Genomic DNA, 26,124 nt, shown 5'->3' on the forward strand with positions numbered 1-26,124 from the left:
TGAGTGTTCTGGAGCAGGTTTACATCCAGGATCTCTCTGTACTTTGCTCCGTTCATCTTTCCCTCAATCCTGACTAGTCTCCCAGTCCCTGCCGCTGAAAAACATCTCCACAGCATGATGCTGCCGCCACCACCATGCTTCATCATAGGGATGGTGCCAGGTTCTCTCGAGGCGTGACGCTTGGCATTCAGGCCAAAGAGTTCAATCTAGGTTTCATCAGACCAGATAATCTTGTTTCTCATGGTCTGAGTCCTCTAGGTGCCTTTTGGCAAACTCCCAGTGGGCATTAATGTGCCTTTTACTGAGGAGTGGCTTTCGTTTGACCACTCTACCCTAAAGGCCTGATTGGTGGAGTGCTGCAGAGATGGTTGTCCTTCTGGAAGGTTCTCCCATCTCCACGGAGGACCTCTGGAGCTCTGTCAGAGTGACCATAGTGTTCTTGGTCACCTCCCTGACCAAGGCCCTTCTCACCCGATTGCTCAGTTTGGCCGGGCGGCCAGCTCCTGGAAGATTCTTTGTGGTTCCAAACTTCTTCCATTTAAGAATGATGGAGGCCACTGTGTTCTTGGGGACCTTCAATTCTGCATACATTTTTTGGTACCCTTCCCCAGATCTAGCTGTGCCTCGACACAATCCTGTCTTGGAGCTCTACGAACAATTCCTTAAACCGCATGGCTTGGTTTTTGCTCTGACATGCACTGTCAACTGTGTGACCTGATATAGACATGTGTGCCTTTCCAAATCATGTCCAATCAATTGAAATTACCACAGGTGGACTCCAACCAAGTTGTAGAAACATCTCAAGGATGATCAATGGAAACAGGATGCACCTGAACTCAATTCAATTTCGAGTCTCATAGCAAAGGGTTTACGAATATTTACGTAAGTAAGATATTTCTGTTTATTATTTTTAATACATTTGCAAAAATAAAAAAAACTGTTTTTGCTTTGTCATTATGGGCTATTGTGTGTAGATTGATGAGTAAAATGTTGTATTTAATCCATTTTAGAATAATGCTGTAACGTAACAAAATGTGGAAAAAGTCAAGGGGTCTGAATGCTTTTGAATGCACTGTACCTGCAAATACCTGCAGTATTTAGCAGCTAGAGAAATAGGTTCACAGGTGCTCAAAGGAAACAATGTCAAGGACTTTGTTTCCTTTGAAACATAAATCAACATAAATCAACATAAAACATAAATCAATCCCAGACATTCGTGCTCTGTTTGTTTATACGTATTTATGCAAAAAGTTACACAACTGTTGGAGCAGAGCGTTTGGAGAGCGTGATGAGAATGACAGTGGTGAAGAGAAATGAAGGGAAGGAGATAGGGAGAAGGAGGGGAGGCCCAGCACTTCATTGTTAGCCCCAACAGAACCATCTCCAATTACTGCACAAAGGGGGCTCATTCAGGCCCCGTGGACTTGAACACTGTGCTTCAATGAATGCTAAGAGGACCCCAGGGAAGGAGAGGGCCATTCTACAGGGATTCACCCACAGACTGGGGTCTGCTATCAAACACTACTCTACCCTGCTCCATCACAACCATACAGGCTCATTTACCTATAGGGCCAGATTTACTAGACGCTTTGTGTCACTGCAAGGTTTGCACAACATTGGCTGGCTACAGCTTTTAAATCAACCTGCATCTTTTTTAAATTGGTTTTATACTGGAAAAAAATATATACAAATGCAACATGCAACAATTTCAAAGATTTTACTGAGTTACAGTTCAAATGAGAAAATCGGTCAATTTAAGTAGTTTAATTAGGCCCTAATCTATAGATTTCAAATGACTGGGAATACAGATGTGCATGTTGGTCACAGATACCTTAAAATAAATGGGCCTCACGATCTTGTCACAGTATTTCTGTGCATTCAAATTGCCATCGATAAAATGCAATTGTGTTCGTTGTCCGTAGCTTATGCCTACCCATACCATAACCCCACCGCCACCATAGGGCACTCTGTTCACAACGTTGACATCAGTAAACTGCTCGCTGAAACGATGCCATACACGTGGTCTGCGGTTGCGAGGCCGGTTGGACGTACTGCCCAATTCTCTAAAACGACGCTGGAGGCTGCTTATAGTCGAGAAATGAACATTAAATTATCTGGCAATAGCTCTGGTGGACATTCCTGCAGTCAGCATGCCAATTGCACACTCCCTCAACTTGAAATATCAGTGGCATTGTGTTCTGTGACAAAACTGCACATTCTAGAGTGGCCTTTTATTGTTCCCAATCACAAGGTGCACCTGTGTAATGATCATGCTGTTTAATCAGCTTCTTGATATGACACACCTATCAGGTGGATGGATTATCTTGACAGAGGAGAAATGTAAACACATTGTGCAAAAAATTATAGAAATAAGCTTTTTGTGCGTATGGAACATTTCCGGGATATTTTATTTCAGTTCATGAAACATGAGACCAACACTTTACATGTTGCATTTATATTTTTGTTCAGTGTACATTTTCACTGTTAGCATTAATTTACTCCTGAAGTTGGGAAATTTGTGCGGCCTCAAACATTTCCGAAGGCCCCATAATGTAGTGTTAACCTTTTTATTTTCAGGAGATCCAGGTCTAAAAACATCTGGTTATAGCATATTAAAACCCCTACTAAGGAATGTATGGCTGGATGCTATTAGTCAACACCAGCTAAATGGCGTTAGGTTACAGTAAAGCTATGGCCTGAACTACTCACTGCCATATTCACCTTCCTGATCTTTATTTTCCTCGTCCCCTCATCTTTTTGATCAATTGCCCAGAGAACATCCCATTGTTACCAGAGCCAAATTTTGGTTGTCACATTTTGCAATTGCAAACTCACCTCTCCAACTTTTTTCCTTTGAACTGAGTCAGTGTGTGTACCCTACAATTTTTGGAGAACAATGTGTGTATCTCTGTGGGTTGCTGAGGACACGCTACTGACAGGAAGCCTGGATGTCACCAGGAAATTAGCCATTCTCGTCTGTACATCCCATTGCATCACATTTCTGGAAATGCATTGAATTCCTCTCGTAGTTTCAGGGATGCAATTGTAAAGGTGTTTTCTCCTGGTAGTCATCCACATAGCGAACATCTTTGTCACCTCTCACATTGACCTTCCATTGTTTGCATGTTGGGTTTATCCGTCGTTAGGATATGTGTTGTTATGATATGTGTAAGGACTTTTCCAATAAGTCCAACAATTTTGTCTCATTGCTGAAACATGGTTATCCTGCCATGGAACATTGCTCGTCAGTCCAGTGAAATGCATTTGGTAGAAATAATCATTGTCATATTTCACTAAGTTGAATTCACAATACATGTCAGGCTCATTAATGAATAAGATGTAGATGTTTTTTAGCAGATGTTCTTATCCAGAACGACTTGCAGGAGCATTTAGGGTTAAGAGCCTTGCTCAAGGGCACAGACAGATTTTTCACCTAGTTGGCTCAGGTACTCGAACCAGCAACCTTTCGGTTACTGGCCCAACGCTCTTAACCACTAGGCTACCTGCCGCCAGGAATGCTTCAACTTGTGAAGTACTCCATCCACTTTCTCTTAGTCTGAGACAAAAATGTTGTCTACATGGTTCCAGTGATAAAACGTCATCTATGCTGTTCTTCTACCCTCATTTCCATGTCACAATACCACCTCCACTATTTCAAGAGCAGGTTTCTCTCCAGTGTGCGCCTTGGGGGTTGTTGAGGGCATCGGGGGGCTATGACAACAGACCAGGTCTAAAGAAACAAATTCTTGACAATTCCCCTGACATACAGTATCTGGTTCACAGTCAGCAACATCTACCTGACATAGGGGACTACCTGACACTGTGAGACGTGGGAGAGGTCTGACTGCAGCCAGTGGAGGAAACAAGTCGTTTCATGCCCAGATAAGAGCATAGGAGTACAAGGCAGCCTTCCTGCTGTTTATATTAGTTGCTTGTAGTTTGTGCTAAATTTGTTTCTACTAATTCTAATTGTTATACTGCACTGTCATGTTGATATGTGGGCAGTGATGCCTGCTGGCTAGGCCAAGGGTATTGGTTCTATTCCAGTGGGATCGCATAACTGTAAGTGGCTTTGGATAAAAGCATTTGCCAAGTGGCATATATTATATTAAAATAAGATTGGGAACTTCTTTTTTTTTTTAAATGTCTCCAAATACAGTGGGGAGAACAAGTATTTGATACACTGCCGATTTTGCAGGTTTTCCTACTTACAAAGCATGTAGAGGTCTGTAATTTTTATCATAGGTACACTTCAACTGTGAGAGACGGAATCTAAAACAAAAATTCAGAAAATCACATTGTATGATTTTTAAGTAAGTAATTTGCATTTTATTGCATGACATAAGTATTTGATCAACCTACCAAACCAGTAAGAATTTCCGTCTCTCACAGACCTGTTCGTTTTTCTTTAAGAAGCCCTCCTGTTCTCCACTCATTACCTGTATTAACTGCACTGTTTGAACTCGTTACCTGTATAAAAGACACCTGTCCACACACTCAATCAAACAGACTCCAACTCTCCACAATGGCCAAGACCAGAGAGCTGTGTAAGGACATCAGGGGATCAAATTGTAGACCCGCACAAGGCTGGGATGGGCTACAGGACAATAGGCAGCAGCTTGGTGAGAAGGCAACAACTGTTGGCGCAATTATTAGAAAATGGAAGAAGTTCAAGATGACGGTCAATCACCCTCGGTCTGGGGCTCCATGCAAGATCTCACCTCGTGGGCATCAATGATCATGAGGAAGGTGAGGGATCAGCCCAGACTCAACGGCAGGACCTGGTCAATTGACCTGAAGAGAGCTGGACCACAGTCTCAAGAAAACCAATAGTAACACACTACGCCGTCATGGATTAAAATCCTGCAGTGCACCAAGGTCCCTCTGCTCAAGCCAGCGCATGTCCAGGACCGTCTGAAGTTTGCCAATGACCATTCTGGATTATCCAGAGGAGGAATGGGAGAAGGTCATGTGGTCTGATGAGACAAAAATTGAGTTTTTTGGTCTAAACTCCACTCGCCGTGTTTGGAGGAAGAAGAAGGATGAGTACAACCCCAAGAACACCATCCCAACCGTGAAGCATGGAGGTGGAAACATCATTCTTTGGGATGCTTTTCTGGAAAGGGACAGGACGGACTGCAACCGTATTGAGGGGAGGATGGATGGGGCCATGTATCGCGAGATCTTGGCCAAAACCTCTTCCGCAAAGTAGAGCATTGAAGATGGGTCAATGGCTGGGTCTTTCCAGCATGACAAGAACGACCCGAAACACTACAGCCAGGGCAACTAAGGAGTGGCTCCGTAAGAAGCACTCTCAAGGTCCGGAGTGGCCTGCCAGTCTCAGAACCTGAACCCAATAGAAAATCTTTGGAGGGAGCTGAAAGTCCGTATGAGCCCAGCGACAGCCCCGAAACTGAAGGATCTGGAAAGGCTGTATGGAGGAGGAGTTGGGCCCAAATCCTGCGCAGTGTGACAAACCTGGTCAAGAACTACAGGAAACGTATGATCTCTGTAATTGCAAACAAGGTTTCTGTTACAATATTAAGTTCTGCTTTTCTGATGTATCAAATACTTATGTCATGCAATAAAATGCTAATTAATTACTTAAAAATCATACAATGTGATTTTCTGGATTTTTGTTTTAGATTCCGTCTCTCACAGTTGAAGTGTACCTATGATAAAAATTACAGACCTCTATATGCTTTGTAAGTAGGAAAACCTGCAAAATCGGCAGTGTATCAAATACTTGTTCTCCCCACTGTAGCTACATTCAAACACCATATTTACGCCCACTCTCTTTTAGTCCACACTGTATCTCACTTTCTCTACACAACTCTCCCCATCCCCTCTCTGACTCCTTTTTAGGATACAAAACAAGTTGCACCTTTACTCTGAAAGTCCTCCCGATGCTGAGTTATAGTAGATTTAACCAAGGGGCTCAGGACTGGGAAATAGTTAATGTTTATGTGTGTGAGGAGGACACTCACCAGAACACAGTCCAACCATATTGCCATATTGGGACAATTTGCCACTGGCTGACTGGACTCAAACAAAACGGGAGAGAAAAAGGACCACAGGACAACAGAGTTCCAGTGAAAGCTGGCAGACTGAATCAGCTCAGAGGAGGAGCACAGAATGCCATTACATAATCAGCCACTAAAACAACAACCGCAGCCATTAATTGGGCCCCAATTGCAGGTTTGGGGAGGAGCGGTGCCAGGGCAGAGCCAGGCTGTTTACCACTTGAAGGGTTAATCAGAGAGTCGTGCAATATTAGGTGAATTAGGTAGAGCTGATAGGTTGATAAGCCTAGATACCTAATATTAGACAGAGAAGAGTGACACGCTTCAAAAGTGTATCATATCATCTACCCATTCTTCCAGTACAATTATAAGGAGAGACAAAGCAACACATCTACTATACTTCATAAGGAAAAGAGCATCATTGCGGAGTATTTGAGCCGAGAAGCATCAAAACTGCTGCGCTAATAGAAAAAGACCACCTTGACCCAGACATTATTCCTTCAAGTACTGTACATAAACAGGCACAGGGCAGTCCATGTTGAGTGTCCAAGGAGCAGAACTCCATTCCTCTTTCCGTCATCTCTCTCTTTATCCCCCTCTCTTTCACCCCCCCATTTTCCCACACCACTTGTGTGAAGTAAATTCTCATTAAGAACCAAATTGTTTTCAGATGCTGGCCTGGCGAAGTTTCCCAGGAAACGGCTGGGAGGCAGGGAACAGTCTGGGGTGGCAGGAAACGGCTGGGAGGCAGGGAACAGGCTGGGGTGGCAGCGAACAGGCTGGGGTGGCAGGGAACAGGCTGGGGTGGCAGGGAACAGGCTGGGGAGGCAGGGAACAGGCTGGGGTGGCAGGGAACAGGCTGGGGTGGCAGGGAACAGGCTGGGGTGGCAGGGAACAGGCTGGGGTGGCAGGGAACAGGCTGGGATGGCAGGCAGTGTTGGAATGGGCAGAGGGAGAAAGAGAGAGATCCGGGCATGCCTCAAATCCCATTGCCAGGGTTCAGTGAGCTCATTTTGCCATGTACAATGTCTGCTGACGGGCTCTTTTTGGACCTTTACAAATGGCAAGGAAGAAGCACTGGCAAGCCCTTAAGGAAATAATTTTCTTTCACGTACATTACGAAATATACAGTATTTAATTCCTCACCTTTAGGGAAGACAAATCATTCTGATGTTATGCTGGAAACAAAGTTTAAAAATGTGAAGTAGATCAAATCAAATCAAATTTTATTTGTCACATGCCCCGAATACAACAGGTAGACCTTACAGTGAAATGCTTACTTACAAGCCACCTAACCAACAACGCAGTTAAAAAAAATATGAATAAGAATAAGAAATAAAACAAACAAGTAATTAAAGAGCAGCAGTAAAAGAACAATAGCGAGACTATATACAGGGGGTACCGGTACAGAGTCAATGTGTGGAGCACCGGTTAGTCGAGGTAATTGAAGTAATATGTACATGTAGGTAGAGTTATTTAAAGTGAACTATGCATAGATAATAACAGAGTAGCAGTGGTGTGAAAGAGGGGGTGGGCAATGCAAATAGTCCGGGTAGCCATTTGATTAGATGTTCAGGAGTCTTATGGCTTGGGGGTAGAAGCTGTTAAGAAGCCTCTTGGACCTAGACTTGGCGCTCCGGTACTGCTTGCCGTGCGGTAGCAGAGAGAACAGTCTATGACTTTGGTGGATGGAGTCTTTGATAATTTTTAGGGCCTTCCTCTGACACCGCCTGGTATAGAGGTCCTGGATGGCAGGAAGCTTGGCCCTGGTGATGTACTGGACCGTATATACTACCCTCTGTAGTGCCTTGCGGTCGGAGGCCGAGCAGTTGCCATACCAGGCAGTGATGCAACCCATCAGGATGCTCTCGATGGTGCAGCTGTACAACCTTTTGAGGATCTGAGGACCCATGCCAAATCTTTTCAGTCTCCTGAGGGGGAATAGGATTTGTCGTGCCCTCTTCACGACTGTCTTGGTGTGCTTGGACCATGATAGTTTGTTGGTGATGTGGACACCAAAGAACTTGAAGCTCTCAATCTGCTCCACTACGGTCCCGTCGATGAGAATGGGGGCGTGCTCAGTCCTCCTTTTCCTGTAGTCCACAATCATCTCCTTTTTCTTGATTACGCTGAGGGAGAGGTTGTTGTCCGACAGGAAATACTTTATTTAAAGGGAATTAAATATTGACCACCATGTTTCAATTAGTAACTTGAATCATAAAGAAACAGATAATTTGACACGCTATTCAAATAATGACCTTTTACCAAATGGTTCATTGGTGGACCAGATGGTTAATGCCTTAGAGTTAGGGGACGTGTTCCAATTCTTTCAACTCTCACTTCAACTGTTAGATCTCTAATACCACATTCAATTAAGGGGCCCATTTAATCAAGCCGGGAAATTAGGTTTCTAGAGAAATCCAACCTTGGTCTTCAAAGATGTACGTTTGGATGCGTGTCCTCAGCAAAACAATGCTTAGAGTGAAACCAAAATGCACATTGATTGAAAAAAAACCTGTGAATGAATATGTAACTGAATGGTATGTTAAACTAACCCCAAAACCCAGTTTGCAGTCTTGATTGAGTAGCTTCTAATAAATAGAAACTGCCTTCATCACATAAGTCACCCGTCTTCTTTTTCCTGTTTTTGAGATGGAAGATAAGAATGTCTGATCTTTTTAAATTGGTGTTCATTTAATTTACACCACAGAACTCTTCCCCAGACAGTCCTGTTAATACCTTCTATTTGTTTTTGCACACAATGGCTGGCTATCAGCTCTAGACGATCTTTACAGGCAGTTGTATGACTGCCCTCTGTCGCTCTTCCTTCAACCAAACCCTTTCTCTAAATCTAGGTTTTCATTACCAAAGTTCTCCATTTGGTGCCAAAATGCTCAACATGTAGGAAGCCATTAGCAATCTCACCAGATCAGGTTTCATATGTCTTGAAATAGATCATAAAATAGTCTTAATTTCCTCTCTTGGTGTCAGTGATATCACACTCTGATCTTGTGAGAGTTAACTCCTGTTTACTGTAATTTTTGTCACTTTCATGGATTATGTGTTGGCTGAAACGCTGGCAAATGAGTCCAAGACTGGAGGTTTAGGAAACACACACTGCTTCCCCATCCCAGCACAATGGTAGTGCCTCACTCAGTCTGTTCATTCAAAGCAGGTCATTGAAAGAGCTGTTGCGTAGAGACAAGATGGGGCCCGCAAATCCCTTCACTGTTGGCCTCTTTCCTCAAACCCTTTCTCTAAATCTAGGTTTTCATTACCAAAGTTCTCCATTTGGTGCCAAAATGCTGCATTTTTCTGAACATTATATTGATTTAATGAAACGTGGTCAGATAATGTCAAATACTTTATTGAAGGGAAGGAGATTGGATAACAGGTCTTTTCCACATCATCTCTAGGCATCTTTGTTTACACTGTAGGCTACACTGATGCAAGAGCTTGGGTATTGCCTGAACCAGCCCCAAGTGCTGCTCCCTGGGTATAGTTTTACAATACATGAATGACCTAGAATACAATGAATCAACTAGAATCTAAACTCCAAACACATTCCAGTCAGATTAGAGCAGGGCCTCAAACTCTTCTTCCTTTTTGGTATAATGGTGTTTGCAACAATTATATGTGCATTCCGCCACCTACTGTACAGGTGGATAATAATGATCCAAAAAGGAACAAATGTGGGGTAAAATATTTAAATTCCTTACAAACTATCAGTAATGAAATATTAAACTAAATCAGCCTGCTTTTCTGTTTTAATCAGGTCCCTACACAGGCTCAGAAGGATTCTGTGATGGCGGGACATTTCCTGGCAGTGCTTCTGCCGTTAAGTCTTGGAGGCCCAAAAACTTCTCTGCTGCAGATATAATGATGTCCAGCTTCTTGGACTTCTTGGACACTTGTGCAGTACAATTAATAACTGTGGCTATGAATGCTACAAAAACCACCTTTTCACAATACGTGTATCCAGATCACTTGATTGAAGTATAACATTTGCTGTGGCCTCTTGCCCTTTCAATGCTCTTCACTGCCTCCACATAGGAGATTTGCTGTACAGCCTTGATCCTTGACACCTCAACCCCTTTCACCCTAACAGTGCACTCAGGGAATTCGGGAAATATGATCCCCACCACAGTTGAAACATTTAAAATTCAGACTCTTCAATAACATATTCCTTCCGTCTGCAAACACTTCACACATGGCCAAACTTTTTACACTTCTTTCATTGCATCAGGTTTTGCACGAACGCTTTTACGGCGATAAATACTCATCAAACATCAATAATACAGATACACTCTGCTCCCTTTTCCCTCCGTACCAGCCACGTGACGTACATTCACTACTCCTGGAAGTTTTTGCCAAAGWTATTGATCATCAATGTCCAACAGACACCAGAGATGACACCTTTTACTGGTGCCCTGCTCTGAAAATCAAAGCTGTTCACTTCATGCGCCGATAATTTCGTGAGGCACAATGCAAACTCCTTTTGCTCTTTAGATACACACCATATCAACACCATACTACTCCTGGTTACTTTGACTACATCCACTTTTTCCAACACCGCCTTCACAATCCTTGTGACTTCAAAAGGGTTTCCCAAATAAACATCCTTATCCAAAAAAGTACTCCAACAAGCAATGATTCATCAGACTCATTTTCCACAACAATTTTAGCCCTTTTTGTTCCATTCTTGGACTTCAATGTTGTCCACTCATCTTTCTCACTAACTGTACTGGACGTCCTTTCAACTTCAAACAACACTTCTGCTTCTGCCATCTTATGGTCCTCGCTTTCCAGCCATAAACTGATTCCATGAAGGGCCTAGTGTAAGCTTGTTTTAGTTTTTTCCTTTCAAGTAAAACCTAGACAACCAGGTGAGGGGAGATACTTACTTACTAATTAGTGATCTTAATTCATCAATCAAGTACAAGGGAGGCGCTATGGAATGAGTTTGACATGTGGATTAGAGGAACTCTGTGGCACAGGAGGTTGGTGGCACCTTAATTAGGGAGAACGGGCCTGTGGAAACGGCTGGAGTGGAATAAGACGAATGTTATCAAATAAACTCAGCAAAAAAAGAAACGTCCTCTCACTGTCAACTGTGTTTATTTTCAGCAAACTAACATGTGTAAATATTTGTATGAACATAACAAGATTTGACAACTGAGACATAAACTGAACAAGTTCCATAGACATGTGACTAACAGAAATTGAATAATGTGTCCCTGACCAAAGGGGGGGTCAAAATCAAAAGTAACTGTCAGTATCTGGTATGTGTCACGAATACTACCGAAGGTGACTCCCCTTCCCGTTCGGGTGGCGCTCGGCGGTCGTCGTCGCCGGTCTACTAGCTGCCACCGATCCCTTTTTCCTTTTCGTTTATGTATGTCTAATTGGGTTCACCTGTTTCTTGTTGGGGTTTTGGGAGGAGTACTATTTAGGTTAGTTTCGCCCGCTAGTGTTTGTGCGGGCTTATTTTGTGTGTTCATGTTACGTTCGGGTGTGGATTATGTGTTGGTGGGTTTTTCGCTGTCCAGTTCATTTTTAAACAGTGGTCTGTGGGTCGTGTGTTACGCCTGTGTTTTGGCGTCACCCCTTTATACCTGTTCCTGTTTCATATGGACATTAAAGCGTTTTGTTCCCGTAAACTTTTGCTCTCTCTGCGCCTGACTCTACACCCATCATTCACCTGACGTTACAGTATGGCCACCAGCTGCATTAAGTACTGCTGTGCATCTCCTCCTCATGGACTGCACCAGATTTGCCAGTTCTTGCTGTGATATGTTACCCCACTCTTCCACCAAGGCYCCTGCAAGTTCCCGGACATTTCTGGGGGGAATGGCCCTAGCCCTCACCCTTCGATCTAACAGGTCCCAGACGTGCTCAATGGGATTGTGCAGGTGTTGTTACACGTGGTCTGCCACTGCGAGGACGATCAGCAGTCCGTCCTGTCTCCCTGTAGCGCTGTCTTAGGTGTCTCACAGTACGGACATTGCAATTTATTGTCCTGGCCACATCTGCAGTCCTCATGCCTCCTTGCAGCATGCCTAAGGCACGTTCACGCAGATGAGCAGGGACCCAGGGCATCTTTTTTTGTGTTTTCCAGAGTCAGTAGAAAGGCCTCTTTAGTGTCCTAAGTTTTCATGACTGTGACCTTAATTGCCTCCCGTCTGTAAGGTGTTAGTGTCTTAACAACTGTTCCACAGGTGCATGTTCATTAATTGTTTATGGTTCATTGAACAAGCATGGCAAACAGTGTTTAAACCCTTTACAATGAAGATCTGTGAAGTTATTTGGATTATTACAAATGATCTTTGAGACAGGGTCCTGAAAAAGGGACGTTTCTTTTTTTGCTGAGTTTACATCAAACATGGCTTCCATGTGTTTGATGCCATTCCATTCACTCCGTTCCAGCCATTATTATGAGCCGTCCTCCCCTCAGCAGCCTCCTCTGGTAGGTGGGGTCCAGTTCCAGAGCTAGACTTGGGCTGGAACATTGACAACTGTATCCTTTCACTTTCACTATAGTCTCTACAATCAGAGCAAATCACAACCCCATGATCTCGTCTAACTAAATAAATAGTGATTGGGAATAGAGGCTAGTAAAGGCTTAGAGTGACTTTAGAAAGTGAAATATGTGTATATTTGGTGAGCAATGACGACATGCCCTCTGCACTGTGGTTGTATGATCTTCATACATGCCGTTAACAATCCCATTACTTTGTGCGTTCATACTTATTATAAACAATCCAAATATGCAACCTGTAGCCTACTGTACCTGACGATCCACCGACAACTGCTGTCTGACTGTTRTAATGACGGCTGGAAAGCGGCCACATTACAGGAAGTCATGCAACTCTGTTGTAAAATCAATAATATTTTGAGTCAAYACGTACAGTACCAGTCAAAAGTTTGGACACACCTACTCATTCAAGGGTTTTTCTTAATTTTTTTATATTTTCTATATTGTAGATTAGTAGTGAAGACATCAAAATTATGAAATAACACATATGGAATCATGTAATAACCAAAAAAGTGTTAAACAAATATATCTATTTTAAATTTGAGATTCTTCCTAGTAGCCACCCGTTGTATTGATGACAGCTTTGCACACTCTTGGCTGTACTTGGTAGTCACCTGGAATGCATTTCAATTAACAGGTGTGCTTTGTTAAAAGTTAAATTATGTAATTTCTATCCTTATTAATGCTTTCAGCCAATCAGTTGTGTTGTGACAAGGTAAGGGTGGTATACAGAAGATAGTCCTATTTGGTAAAAGACCAAGTCCATATTATGGCAAGAACAGCTCAAATAAGCAAAGAGAAACGACAGTCCATCATTACTTTAAGACATGAAGCTCAGTTAATCCTGAACATTTCAAGAACTTTGAAAGTTTCTTGAAGTGCCATCAAGCGCTATGATGAAACTGGCTCTCATGAGGACCGCCACAGGTAAGGAAGACCCAGAATTACCTGCAGAGGATAAGTTGCTGCAGAGGATAAGTTCATTAGAGTTACCAACCTCAGAAATTGCAGCCCAAATAAATGCTTCACAGAGTTCAAGTAACAGACACATCTCAACATCAACTGTTCAGAGGAGACTGTGTGAATCAGGACTCCATAGTCAAATTACTGCAAAGAAACCACTACTAAAGGACACCAATAAGAAGATACTTGCTAGGGCCAAGAAACATGAGAATTGGACATTAGGCGAGTGGAAATCTATCCTTTGGTCTGATGAGTCCAAATGCAAGATTTTTAGTTCCAACCGCTGTGTCTTTGTGAGACGCAGAGTAGGTGAACAGATGATCTCCACATGTGTGGTTCCCACCGTGAAGCATGGAGGAGGAGGTGTTATGGTGTGGGGGTGCTTTGCTGGTGACAGTGTTGGGATTTATTTAGAATTCAAGGCACACTTAACCAGCATGGCTACAGTACCACAGCATTCTGCAACGATACGCCATCCCAAAAGCATTCCAGGTGAAGCTGGTTGAGAGAATGCCAAGAGTGTGCAAAGCTGTCATCAAGGCAAAGGGTGGCTACTAGGAAAAATCTAAAATATATTTTGATTTGTTTAACACTTTTTTGGTTACTACATGATTCCATATGTGATATTTCATAGTTTTGATTCTACAATGTAGAAAATATTAAAAATAAAGAAAAACCCTTGAATGAGTAGGTGTGTCCAAACTTTTGACTGGTACTGTATGTGAAAGCATATAGTGGCTATACAAGCTTTTAGTGCCAAGTGGCTTCAAACAGTTTTGTAAGAATTGTGCTTTGTATTCTTAAGTGAATTCTTTAATGAATGCAAGCATGTTGTAGGTACCAGCTGGTATATTTTCTGTCATAACTAATGTCGGACCATTTTAAAACTGCAGCGATCTGTTTTCTGCTAGGTTTAGCACTTTAGCTATCTAGCTAGCCTACTCTGTGGTCAAGACAGTTGTTAAAACGTGTGGTGTTAGCCACACATAAAAAAAGTGTGATATTTTGACGTTACGAAGCTGTACTTTATTGGGCTTGGGTTAGTAGGTGCAAAGGACATCACCGTAAAGGCATTAGAAATTGTAAAGCAATGAATTTGTGTCTACCAGGAAGCCTACACGTCCATATTGACAGTTGGCAAAGATGCACTGGTATGGTTAATATTATGTACTACTTGTGAATGCGGTGACAGACTGACAGTGATATTGTGTGCATGCTACAGTCCCTCGATCACGTGTACATTTTGAAGTCAGCCCTCATGTAGTCCAGAGCAGGTGATAACTGCATCAGGGTACAATCCCTCGATCACGTGTACATTTTGATGTCAGCCCTCATGTATCAGAAGTGATAACTGCATCAGGGTACAATCCCTCGATCACGTGTACATTTTGATGTCAGCCCTCATGTAGTCCAGAGCAGGTGATAACTGCATCAGGGTACAATCCCTCGATCACTGTACATTTGATGTCAGCCCTCATGTAGTCCAGAACAGGTGATAACTGCATCAGGGTACAATCCCTCGATCACGTGTACATTTTGATGTCAGCCCTCATGTAGTCCAGAGCAGGTGATAACTGCATCAGGGTACAATCCCTTCTGTAGTGCATGTTATTGACTTTGCTTCTAGTTTCAGATCAAAACAAGAGTACTGCTATGACATTACATTCAAGTTTCTTTAGCTAAAATGACCATTGTAGTGAGTGGCTGGAGATCTTACAGACTGTGGCTTCAGTGATAGTTCCTACTCCTAGTGTTTTCTTAAAAATGGAGTAAAGGTCACAAATTGTATAGTTCATAGACACACACGGTTTGTTTCCTAAACAACAGCTCACGCTGGCAGAATGGGGACAAAGGTTGCCATCAGATAAAGTGAATCCATTATTGCATATAACATGACACCACTGTTTTTCAAGCAAATTCAAAGACATTGTGTGTTTTGAGTGTGATGATCTTTGACCTTAGGAGGACTATGGACGGAAGCTGATACTGGCCGACAGGGACATGGTGAAACAGAAGGCTGATGAGCTCCTGAAAGAGTCTGAGGTCAGTGATGTGGAATTTCTTGTGGTGGGAGATCCATTTGTGTAAGGGAGGCCATTGATTACTGGACTTATTTTATATGCTGGAAAAGTTGTTCATTAACCTATGTCATGACTACTACTTATAGGCTAGTTTCAAAAGTTCTTGCAGTGAACAATGGCAGTCCCTGGCCTTAGGCAAACTGTCTCACCACTGCTCCAATAGGGTCAAGCCGACTTGGGGGAGATCTTAAAGAGCCTAGGATTGTTACACTATCCCCTCTGTTGCAGGAGAACATGTCCCCACACTTCCCTATACCAAGTCCCTCATGTATATGTCACAGGCGCCATCCTACTTCCGACACCAATGTAGTGAATAGCATCAGTGTAATGTATCTTGTGGTTCTTGAAATCATGTCTCCCTGGCAGTGGGCAGAACAAATCAGTAACACTTTACTTGAAGTGTTGTTCAACATCATGACGCATCCATAACAGTAGCTAGGTTTCCATCCAATTGGTGACAGATTTTCATGTGAATATTCTGCGGATGGAAACGTGCTTAGTGTCATAACCACATCTTACAATGTCATAACACATAAAATGCATGTTTATTTTTATATAAAAGGCTTATGTCAACTGGAATGACATGACTTATTGTATATGTGCCTATCAAACCTTATTATATATGTGCCTGTCATGACCTATATATTTACGCTAAGGAGAGATCTCCATCTGATCATTATAAATTCATCTTTACCTCGGACTGACGTGGAGAAACACTTACACACGTCCAAACATATTGTCCCTTGTGGCTCAGTGGGTAGAGCATGGTGCTTGAAATGCCAGAGTTGTGGGTTTGATTCCCACTTGCTGTAAGTTGCTCTGGATAAAAACATATTCTAAATGACTGAAATGTACTTTTCCTGTTTACACTGCTCTAATGAAATGAATGTACTAACACTTCTTGACACACAGTGATTGACTACTGTGAGATGTTATATCACACATACTGTACACACATCACTCACCATCATACGTTAGTAAGTATATACAGTAACCTCCTTATAAACAGGTTAGAATCTGGTTGAAATAACATCATTACAAACTGGTTGAAATAAGTTGCTTTGATGAACACCACTGGTTTTCCTCTAAACCTCCAGTTGATGCTTGCCATCATTTAAGCAACATCGCATGCCACAAATATTTTACATCTCATGACCTTGGTATGTTTCAGTCCGCAATGACTACCAACTGCAGTTTCCATTTGCTTTCCATTCAAATGGAAACGGAACTCATTTAAATTGCTATAAAAACACTATCTCACAAATCGTTTGGTATGACTGCGATGTTCAACGGAGCACCACACAATTAAGCAAAGTGTTTTTGCAGCTATTTTCCCCCTAAGCCAATGGGGAAATGTTGGAAACTAGTAGGACAGAACTGGACCTAACTGCTGTGTAAACACAGCAGAGTCTCTGGAAAGATCCACTGATTCATTGTACTGCACTCCCATCTGCTAGAGCCACTTGAATGGTACTCAACGTCCTGGTGAAAATCAGCAGAATGTTTCTCTGCTCTTTTCCCCTCCAAAACCACTGACCAGGAGGAGGGGAGCGAGGGTTCAGTCAAATTCTCCACTTTCCATCACGGTCACGATTTGCTCCAAGGAATGTTGGGGTTTAATAAAGTTAATGACATCTAAAAACCAAGGATTCTGTTTGGGCCAAGTTTGGCTTTTGAAATAAATAAATCAAGCAGTCGAACAATAAGAGTCTCACTGCCCAAAGTACATCCAAAACCAACCTTACTGTAGCAAACTGCCAGTTAGTTTGGAATGGAAATAGAGCAGCAAAGTGAAATGGTAGACTTTATTGCTTTGTTGTCAGGTTTCTAAGGCAGCATCAGGCCATGTTTTTAGTAGCACTTGATGTTTATTTGGTTCTACCGCCACCACCCACAGTGACATGGTCCTGAGAGAAGTGAATGCTGGAATACAATGCAGGGTCATCCATAATGCCTCCATGAACGCAGTTGAATGCTGTGGCCTCCAGGTACGTCCACTCAAAGACATGTTGTAACCTAAAACTCACTACATCCCCACAAACATTGTCAAAAGAGCCATCATATTACATCTAGTCTACTAAGCCCCTTCATCTGAACCATTCTGTAGCAACGTCCCATGAAAGCAATCAAAGAACATAAATGCCATTGGGAAAGAATATCCTTGAACTGAGACGGCAGAGCAGCACCTATSCCGCTGAATGTCCAGGCCAGCCCAGGACATCCATAATGTGGCCCTGCATTGACCTGTCAGGGGAGCATTGTGAGCGTGCGGGCCCAGCTGTCCCACCCTGCCTCTGATGTGGGGGCTGCTAGCTTAGCCCAGCTGTGTCTCTCCAGTACCTCACGGATTAGCGTCGCTAACGTCAGTGCTGGCAATTGCCAGGGTCTTCATTAGTGGGTAGTGGAGCGCATCAGGCGCACTAATTGGAAGCGATCTGGCATCTCAAAGCCATTGCCAGTGAGCAATGACCGAAGAGAAGGAGGCTTTGCTTTTCTAATGAAGTGCCCAATGCCCGTCGCAAGGGGTCAAGGTTTGGTGTGTTTTCCCTGCCTGTGGAACACACACTGTTTCTACTGTGTTTCACCATCTCCCTCAGGGGAGGGGTGTACTATTCTATACTATATTTGCCTGTAGAATTTACCTTTCCGTTTTAAATGTATTCCCCGTGATACTACTAATAACAAACGTTAAAAAATGACCAATTTGAGCTCAGATTACTTGGATTATGTGGGTGGAGAATTAGCATATTTTGTAAAACAGTCTAACAATTTGACATTGGTTTCAAATAAGAGGTAAATAGATGGCTAAAATTAGCTATTACAACTGCTCTCTAACTCAGTTTTTTAAATGCTAAGAAATATATTATGAAAATGACGGTTTAATATGTCTTATCAGACCGGCCCTATCAAACAGTGTTTTGTTCTTGCACTGCAGTGCTCTTGTGTTAGCTTATTGGGGAAAGGGGTGGGTTAGGTAGGGTCCTAGTGCATGTTTTGGGTCTGTGTGCTTGCACATCTTTGCTATGTGATTTTTCACACACTGAAAAACAAAGTCAGTTAAAAACACACACACACACACAATCGATAAGCTCACAGGAGCACTAAGAGACACACTGATTCTCAGACAAGTGAACCATTTACATTTACATTTAAGTCATTTAGCAGACGCTCTTATCCAGAGCGACTTACAGAACCAGAACCACAAACTATTTATTTGAGAAACTGACCATTCTTGCCCAATGCTGTTGTACCCCATCAGAATGCAAAATATAAGCTTGTTTTACTCCAAAGTTTGTAAACAATGTAAATATAAACAAAACGGTATATTCTCAACATGGTTAAAAAATATTGTCATGATATGGTCATCCATGGCTCTTTCTATGAATTTGAGTGGTTACCTTTCTCCAAGCCCATCCCTCAGCTTTTTACCAAACCAGAGGCGGGGTGGCTGCTTTGTTATTGTTTCAAATAAGGATTCTAGCTTTAAATCATGTTGTGTTCATTTCTTTTGGACAGCTGTACAACTTTGGAGAGACGGTGTCCATTGTGTTCTGGACAGACACCTGGAGACCGGAAAGATTCTATGATGAAATCAAGAAGAACAGGGACTTAGGGATGCACACACTATGCCTGATTGGTGAGTGCTACAATTTATTTGAAGTTATCAATACAAACATCCAGATTTACAAAGTGGAAAATCTGTACAGAGTAGTATGCATACACTTACTGGACAGTTTTAGGTATAGCACCCCGTTCATAGATCGTGCCTACAGACAGTGAGTCAACTGGCCATGGCTTGCTATATAATGCAAGCCAGTTACTGTTTGATTGAACGTTAGAATGGGAAAAACAAGTGACCTAAGCGACTTTGAGCATGGTATGATGGTTGGTGCCAGGCGCGCCGGATCCAGTATCGGCCGCCCTCCTCGGTATTTCACGCATGACACTGTCTAGGGTTTACCGAGAATGGTGCGACAAACAAAAAATATCCAGTCGGCGGCAGCCCTGTGGGTGAAAACAACTCGTTGATGAGAGAGGTCGAAGGAGGATGGCAAGAACTGTGCACGCTAACAGGGTGGCCACAAACAGACAAATAATGGCTCAATAAAACAGTGGTATGAAGAACGGCATCTCGGAACGCACAACTTGTCGATCCTTGTCAAGGATGGGCTATTTTTACTGACCCTACACACATTCACTAGACTATATATGTACACACCATATGCACACTCATTAGTCTATATATATATACTCATTAGACTATATATATATATATATAATGTATACATACTCATTGGACTATATACAGTTGAAGTCAGAAGCTTACATACACCTGAGCCAAATTTAAACTCAGTTTTTCACAATTCCTGACATTTAATCTTGGTAAAAATTCCCTGTCTTAGGTCAGTTAGGATCACCACTTTATTTTAAGACTGTCAAATGTCAGAATAATAGTAGAGAGAATTATTTATTTCTGCTTTTATTTCTTTCATCACATTCCCAGTGGGTCAGAAGTTTGCATACACTCAATTAGTATTTGGTAGCATTGCCTTTAAATTGTTTAACTTGGGTCAAACGTTTTGGGTAGCCTTCCACAAGCTTCCCACAATAAGTTGGGTGAATTTTGACCCATTCCTCCTGACAGAGCTGGTATAGCTGAGTCAGGTTTGTAGGTCTCCTTGTTTGCACACGCTTTTTCAGTTGAGACTGGTGTTTTGCAGGTACTATTTAATGAAGCTGCCAGTTTCTCAAACTAGACACTCTAATGTACTTGTCCTCTTGCTCAGTTGTGCACCAGGGTTTCCAACTCTTTCTATTCCGGTTAGAGCCAGTTTGCGCTGTTCTGTGAAGGGATTAGTACACAGCGTTGTACGAGATCTTCAGTTTCTTGGCAATTTCTCGCATGGAATAGCCTTCATTTCTCAGAACAAGAATAGACTGACGAGTTTAAGAAGAAAGATCTTTGTTTCTGGCCATTTTGAGCCTGTTATCGAACCCACAAATGCTGATGCTCCAGATACTTAACTAGTCTAAAGAAGGCCAGTTTTATTGCTTCATTAATCAGCACAAGTTTTCAGCTGTGCTAACATAATTGCAAAAGGGTTTTCTAATGATCAATAAGCCTTTTAAAATGCTAAACATGGATTAGCTAATACAACGTGCCATTGGAACACAGGAGTGATGGTTTCTGATAATGGGCCTCTGTACGCCTATGTAGATATTCCATTAAAGATCAGCCGTTTCCAGCTGCAATAGTAATTTACAACATTAAGTGTCTACGCTCTGTTTCTGATCAAGTTCATGTTATTTTTATTGACAAATTTGCTTTTCTTTAAAAAAACAATGACATTTCTAAGTGACCCCAAACTTTTGAACGGTAGTGTGTGTATATATATGCACATATATTTACACCAGTAAATCTGGGAGAAATATAGACTGAACAAGGAGTTTACAACCTTTCTGCAGATATATGATACATGAAAAGAAATAGTGTGACATAAGATTAACTGTTGTCCAAAACAGTTGATTTACAAAGTGAAGAGAGCAGTCATACTTCTTTTTTGATAACACATGCAGGGGATTAAAATACAAAATGGCTTTCCAACACTGATAACAGATTGTGAGTCCAAGTCAAACAAGCTAGTGTTTCATAACTCACTGGCCTGGCCCGTCTCCAGCTGCCAATACAGTATGTATGTTAAGTGAACGTCTGCAATAAACCTCAAAGCTGCTCCGTTTGAACCATGCTGGGTGAAAACACTGACCAGATATAAATCAGACAACTCACTCAGACAGCCCAGCACAGGAGAGGGATAAGGAGAAAAACATACCTTATCAGGTTCTCCATGGACTGCTCTTTGACTCTGATATCTGGGGAGGGGGGGGCTCTAAGTGGTGAAGAACCATTCCACAGATGTGGACCATTTGATTTTTTCCCTTAAAACTGGCCATGAACAACTTCTTGTCAAATGACCCAAGGCCAATCTGATTATCTATCTCTTTCAGCCTTCTCTGGTCACCTTTGCACCATTACATTTTCAGGAAAATGCAAAACCACACCAGCATAATAGTCATACATAATTTTGATGGGTAATATGAAACATAACATTTCACTGACGCTTACACAAAGACAATCAACAATGGTCCTGCTAGTTCCATTATAGTGATGGCGATTCCCCCTTTGTCATGTAGAATTATGGAGTACATGTTGTCTGAGAGAGTCATCATGATAGATGACCCAATCAGAGTAATGCATGCCTCTGCTTTTGTTCTCTGCACTTGTTCACCCTTTTGGGGTGGGGAGGTGACTTTGCTAATGCCAGGCTTCCCCAGTTACACAATTGAATAATGGGGTTAATGTCAATGGGGTTAACATCAGAGAGCTCACATATATACAAACCCACACATACACCCTTCTGCAGCTGGGGACACATAGGGGAGTGACCCTAAACTCACAGACTCCACTTCAACCAGCATCCATTACCTCGAATTATAGGGCTCTCCCGTGTGCGCTTCGCTCGCTCCAATAAATATAAATGATGAGCTTTCGGGCCATCTGCCTCATAGTCGCCTCCCCATTACAGAAACAAACAGTCCGCTATTGTGACTGTGATTGAGGCCTGCTTAATATGCACCCAGGGATGGCACACACAGGGGGAAAGGGCTGTTTGTATTTGGAGCAGAAACAGTCGTAATATGAGGGCTTTGTTCAGTCCCAGCCTCCCAAGGGTGAAAGTGGGTAGAAATGAATAACACACAAGCAAACACACAAAATCAAAAATATCAAATCAAACATTATTTGTTACCTGCGCCGAACACAACAGGTGTAGACTTTAACGTGAAATGCTTAGGTTGGTGTCATTAAGTTGGAGTCATTAAAACTCGTTTTTCAACCACTCCACAAATTTCTTGTTAACAAGCTATAGTTTTGGCAAGTCGGTTAGGAGATCTACTTTGTGCATAACACAACAAATTTTTCCAACAATTGTTTACAGAAAGATGATTTCACTTATAATTCATTGTATCACAATTCCAGTGGGTCAGAAGTTTACTTACACTAAGTTGACTGGGCATTTAAAAAGCTTGGAAAATTACAGAAAATGATGTCATGGCTTTAGAAGCTTCTGATAGGCTAATTGACATCATTTGAGTCAATTGGAGGTGTACCTATGGATGTATTTCAAAGCCTACCRTCAAACTCAGTGCGTCTTTGCTTGACATCATGGGAAAATAAAAATAAATCAGCCAAGAACAAAAATGGTAGACCTCCACAAGTCTGGTTCATCCTTGGGAGCAATTTCCAAATGCCTGAAGGTACCACGTTCATCTGTACAAACAATAGTACGCAAGTATGAACACCATGGGACTGTGCAGCCGTCATACTGCTCAGGAAGGAGACGCATTCTGTCTCCTAGAGATTAATGTACTGTGGTGCGAAAAGTGCAAATCAATCCCAGAACAACAGCAAAGGACCTTGTGAAGATGCTGGAGGAAACAGGTACAAAGGTATCTATATCCACAGTAAAACAAGTCCTATATCGACATAACCTGAAAGTCCGCTCAGCAAGGAAGAAGTCACTGCTCCAAAACCGCCATAAAAAAAGCAAGACTACGGTTTGCAACTGCACAAAGATCGTACTTTTTGGAGAAATGCCCTCTGGTCTGATGAATCAAAAATAGAACCAATCAGAATGAGTTTTTCCCTTCAAAAGGGCTTTATTACAGACAGAAATAATCCTCAGTTTTATCAGCTGTCCGGGGGACTAGTCTCAGACGATCCTGCAGGTGAAGAAGCCGGACGTGGAAGTCCTGGGCTGGCGTGGTTACACYTGGTCTACGGTTGTGAGGCCGGTTGGATGCACTGCCAAATTCTCTGAAACGACGGAAGCGGCTTATGGTGGAGAAATGAACATACATTTTTTTGGGCAACAGCTCTGGTGGACATTCCTGCAGTCAGCATGCCAATTGGATGGTGGATGGATTATCTTGGCAAAGGAGAAATGTTCACTAACAGGGATGTAAACAAATTTGTGCACATCATTTGTGAGAAGCGTTTTGTGCTTATGGAAAATTACAGGTATCTCTTATTTCAGCTCATGAAACATGGGACCAACACTTCACATGTTGCGCTTATATTTTTGTTCAATATAGTTCTGATCCAGCACCAGAATGAAGCACTGGCAACAAAAAAAAATAGCTAGATTTCAATGTGCTGAAATAAAATAGAGATGTTCAGTTTGACCTACACAGAACAGTACTGGGTGCTTGGCATAAGGCCGTGTACTTCTTTTATCCTTCATTGTGAATGTCTTTACTGCTTACAAAGGGCTTGTCTTGTCTACACCTGTCAATTAGATGCAGCTTTTAAATTCCGAACAAGATGTCTCCTCCACAGCACTTATAGCAGTGGAAGCTGCAGAGTGGAGGATGGCTCATAATAATGGCTGGAACAGAGAGAATGGAATGGCATCAAACACATGGAAACCATGTGTTCGATGTATTTGATAACAATCCGCTCCAGCCATTACCATGAGCCCGTACTCCCCAATTAAGGTGCCACCGACTTCCTGTGACTTGTAAGTCTGGTCAGTATGAAACCATTGGCCTTACATTACTCCAGACCTCCAGGGCTGCCATTTCATTGTTTTTCAAACAAAGTAGTGGGCTTTTAATGTACACATAAAAGCAATACCGCTGATTGTCTCTCTCCCTCCCTCTAGCCATTAGTGAMGAGAAGATATGCGTGGGTCCGGCCAGGGTGGGAGCCGAGGACCAGGCCATCCGCACGGGGACGCTCTGCCAGCTGGCGTCTTGTGACCTGGCGGCCTGCTACACTCCACGATCGTGACGGGTCACCTGCACCCGCTAGAGGTAGACACGCTATGTCTGTCAGCCGTCACCCCCGGCATACGGCAGGACCTCATGACAGCTCAACGTACAACTCCTAATGCACACACCCCATCTCAAAACTGACTCTCAGGATCTCTGAAGGTTCTCCACAAAGACAGTCTGAGACAGTTACACCTAGAGCCATGTGTTGTATACGCCCACCAACTCTTATCCATACCGTTGTTGACTTGACTCGCCTAACAGATGAACGACACAAATGCAGCAGTAGGGTCAGGGTGATGGGTCAACATGCCATAAGGAGAGCCAGTGATTGCTTTAGGGCTATTGTACTCTGAATACACCAATGTATCCGATAGCTTAATCTCACTATGGCCTTGGAACCAGGGTCAACAAATTATCTTGACGCTCGCTGGTCGTTGTCTGTATTGTGTCATAAAATGTCATTAGCCTGATTGAGGAGGAAATGAAGAAAAAGGTCACGGAGTTACACAACTGCTCAGTAACATCAGTGTCTTGGTAAAAAGTGAAGCTGTTCTGTAGTCTTGTATTGGAAAATGACAACACAGACTAAGGCAAATGCAATCAGTTATCTTAGGGCCAGTTACCCAGACTAAGCCAATTCCTGGACTTTAAAACCACTTTTTAATGGAGATTATCTAAAAAGAGAATGCTTTTAGGTGATCAAATTGTTACGAGTGTTTGCTACTTCCTATTGTTATTTTCTTAGGCAATCAGAGTTGCACAGCGCAACGGCAAAAAAAGACAACCTGGAATGCTAGCCACCTTTTTCTGGGTCTGTAAAACCAGCCTTAAGAGTATGAGATTTGGTAAAGTAATTATTTACAGATAGGAAATCATGGATGACAGAGCATTTTCCTTGTTTAAAGACATGCACCACGTCTGTCAAACATGTAACAATTAACAGTGGAACTAAACAAACTGAGATATACACAAGCTTAGCCAAACCTTTTCAAGGTGAAGTTTAAACTATTATCCCATGTCAACCTCCATTCCTGCAACATAAATAATGAGAAAGAATATAAAATGTGCAGTAAAATCATTTATTACATTTCAAAAGAAGATTGGAACTGGCCAACTGCAAACTTAAGACCAATGAGGACAATAAAATCCTGGGTTTTAGGCTAACTTCATTTTGATGTCTGTTTCAACCATCCCCTTTAACAAGGTGGTAAGCAGCTGTTCATGGTTCAAATAAAGCTGCTGTGTGCCGTCCAGGGAATTATGTCAAGCATGGTCAAGAGGAATTCTTACAACTTTCCCAGGAAAAATTACCCTGACAACTCTCAAAAGGATGTTCGATCAAAGATGGAACCAAAGAGTTGGAATAAGACCCATGTCGGCCGTCTGATTCCCTCCGGGTCTTGAAGGACATGATGATTCCAGTCGCACATACGTAAACGAATGGCTTCTCACATGAGGATATGACTGATTGTCCATTACTTGATTCAAAAGGCACTTAAGAAACCCAGAATGACAGTTGAATGGCTCAAGTGTGCAAAGTGCAACTAAATGGCCAAACGGAATATGCCCCCTAGTTAATTATGTGGGACTGACTGGTATGATAGACGTACAAACGTTGATTATTGATGGATCTTACATGATTGCAGGGCTTAACACAAAACGTCCATTGAAGTGTACTTAAACTCCTATC

General features: G+C 42.4%; 1 protein-coding gene across 1 annotated transcript in view; it reads left to right on the forward strand.

Annotated features, from left to right (window-relative positions):
* dph5 (diphthamide biosynthesis 5) overlaps positions 1-24,450 on the forward strand; it is a 48,134-nt gene extending 23,684 nt beyond the window's left edge. The window contains 5 exon segments of the mRNA XM_070435383.1: positions 14,541-14,672; positions 15,484-15,604; positions 17,484-17,590; positions 19,119-19,365; positions 24,323-24,450. Coding sequence (XP_070291484.1) covers positions 14,541-14,672; positions 15,484-15,604; positions 17,484-17,590; positions 19,119-19,365; positions 24,323-24,450 — 735 coding nt within the window.
* The last annotated feature ends 1,674 nt before the right edge of the window (positions 24,451-26,124 follow it).

This window comes from Salvelinus sp. IW2-2015, linkage group LG26 (assembly GCF_002910315.2).
Source record: "Salvelinus sp. IW2-2015 linkage group LG26, ASM291031v2, whole genome shotgun sequence".
Taxonomy (NCBI): domain Eukaryota; kingdom Metazoa; phylum Chordata; class Actinopteri; order Salmoniformes; family Salmonidae; genus Salvelinus; species Salvelinus sp. IW2-2015.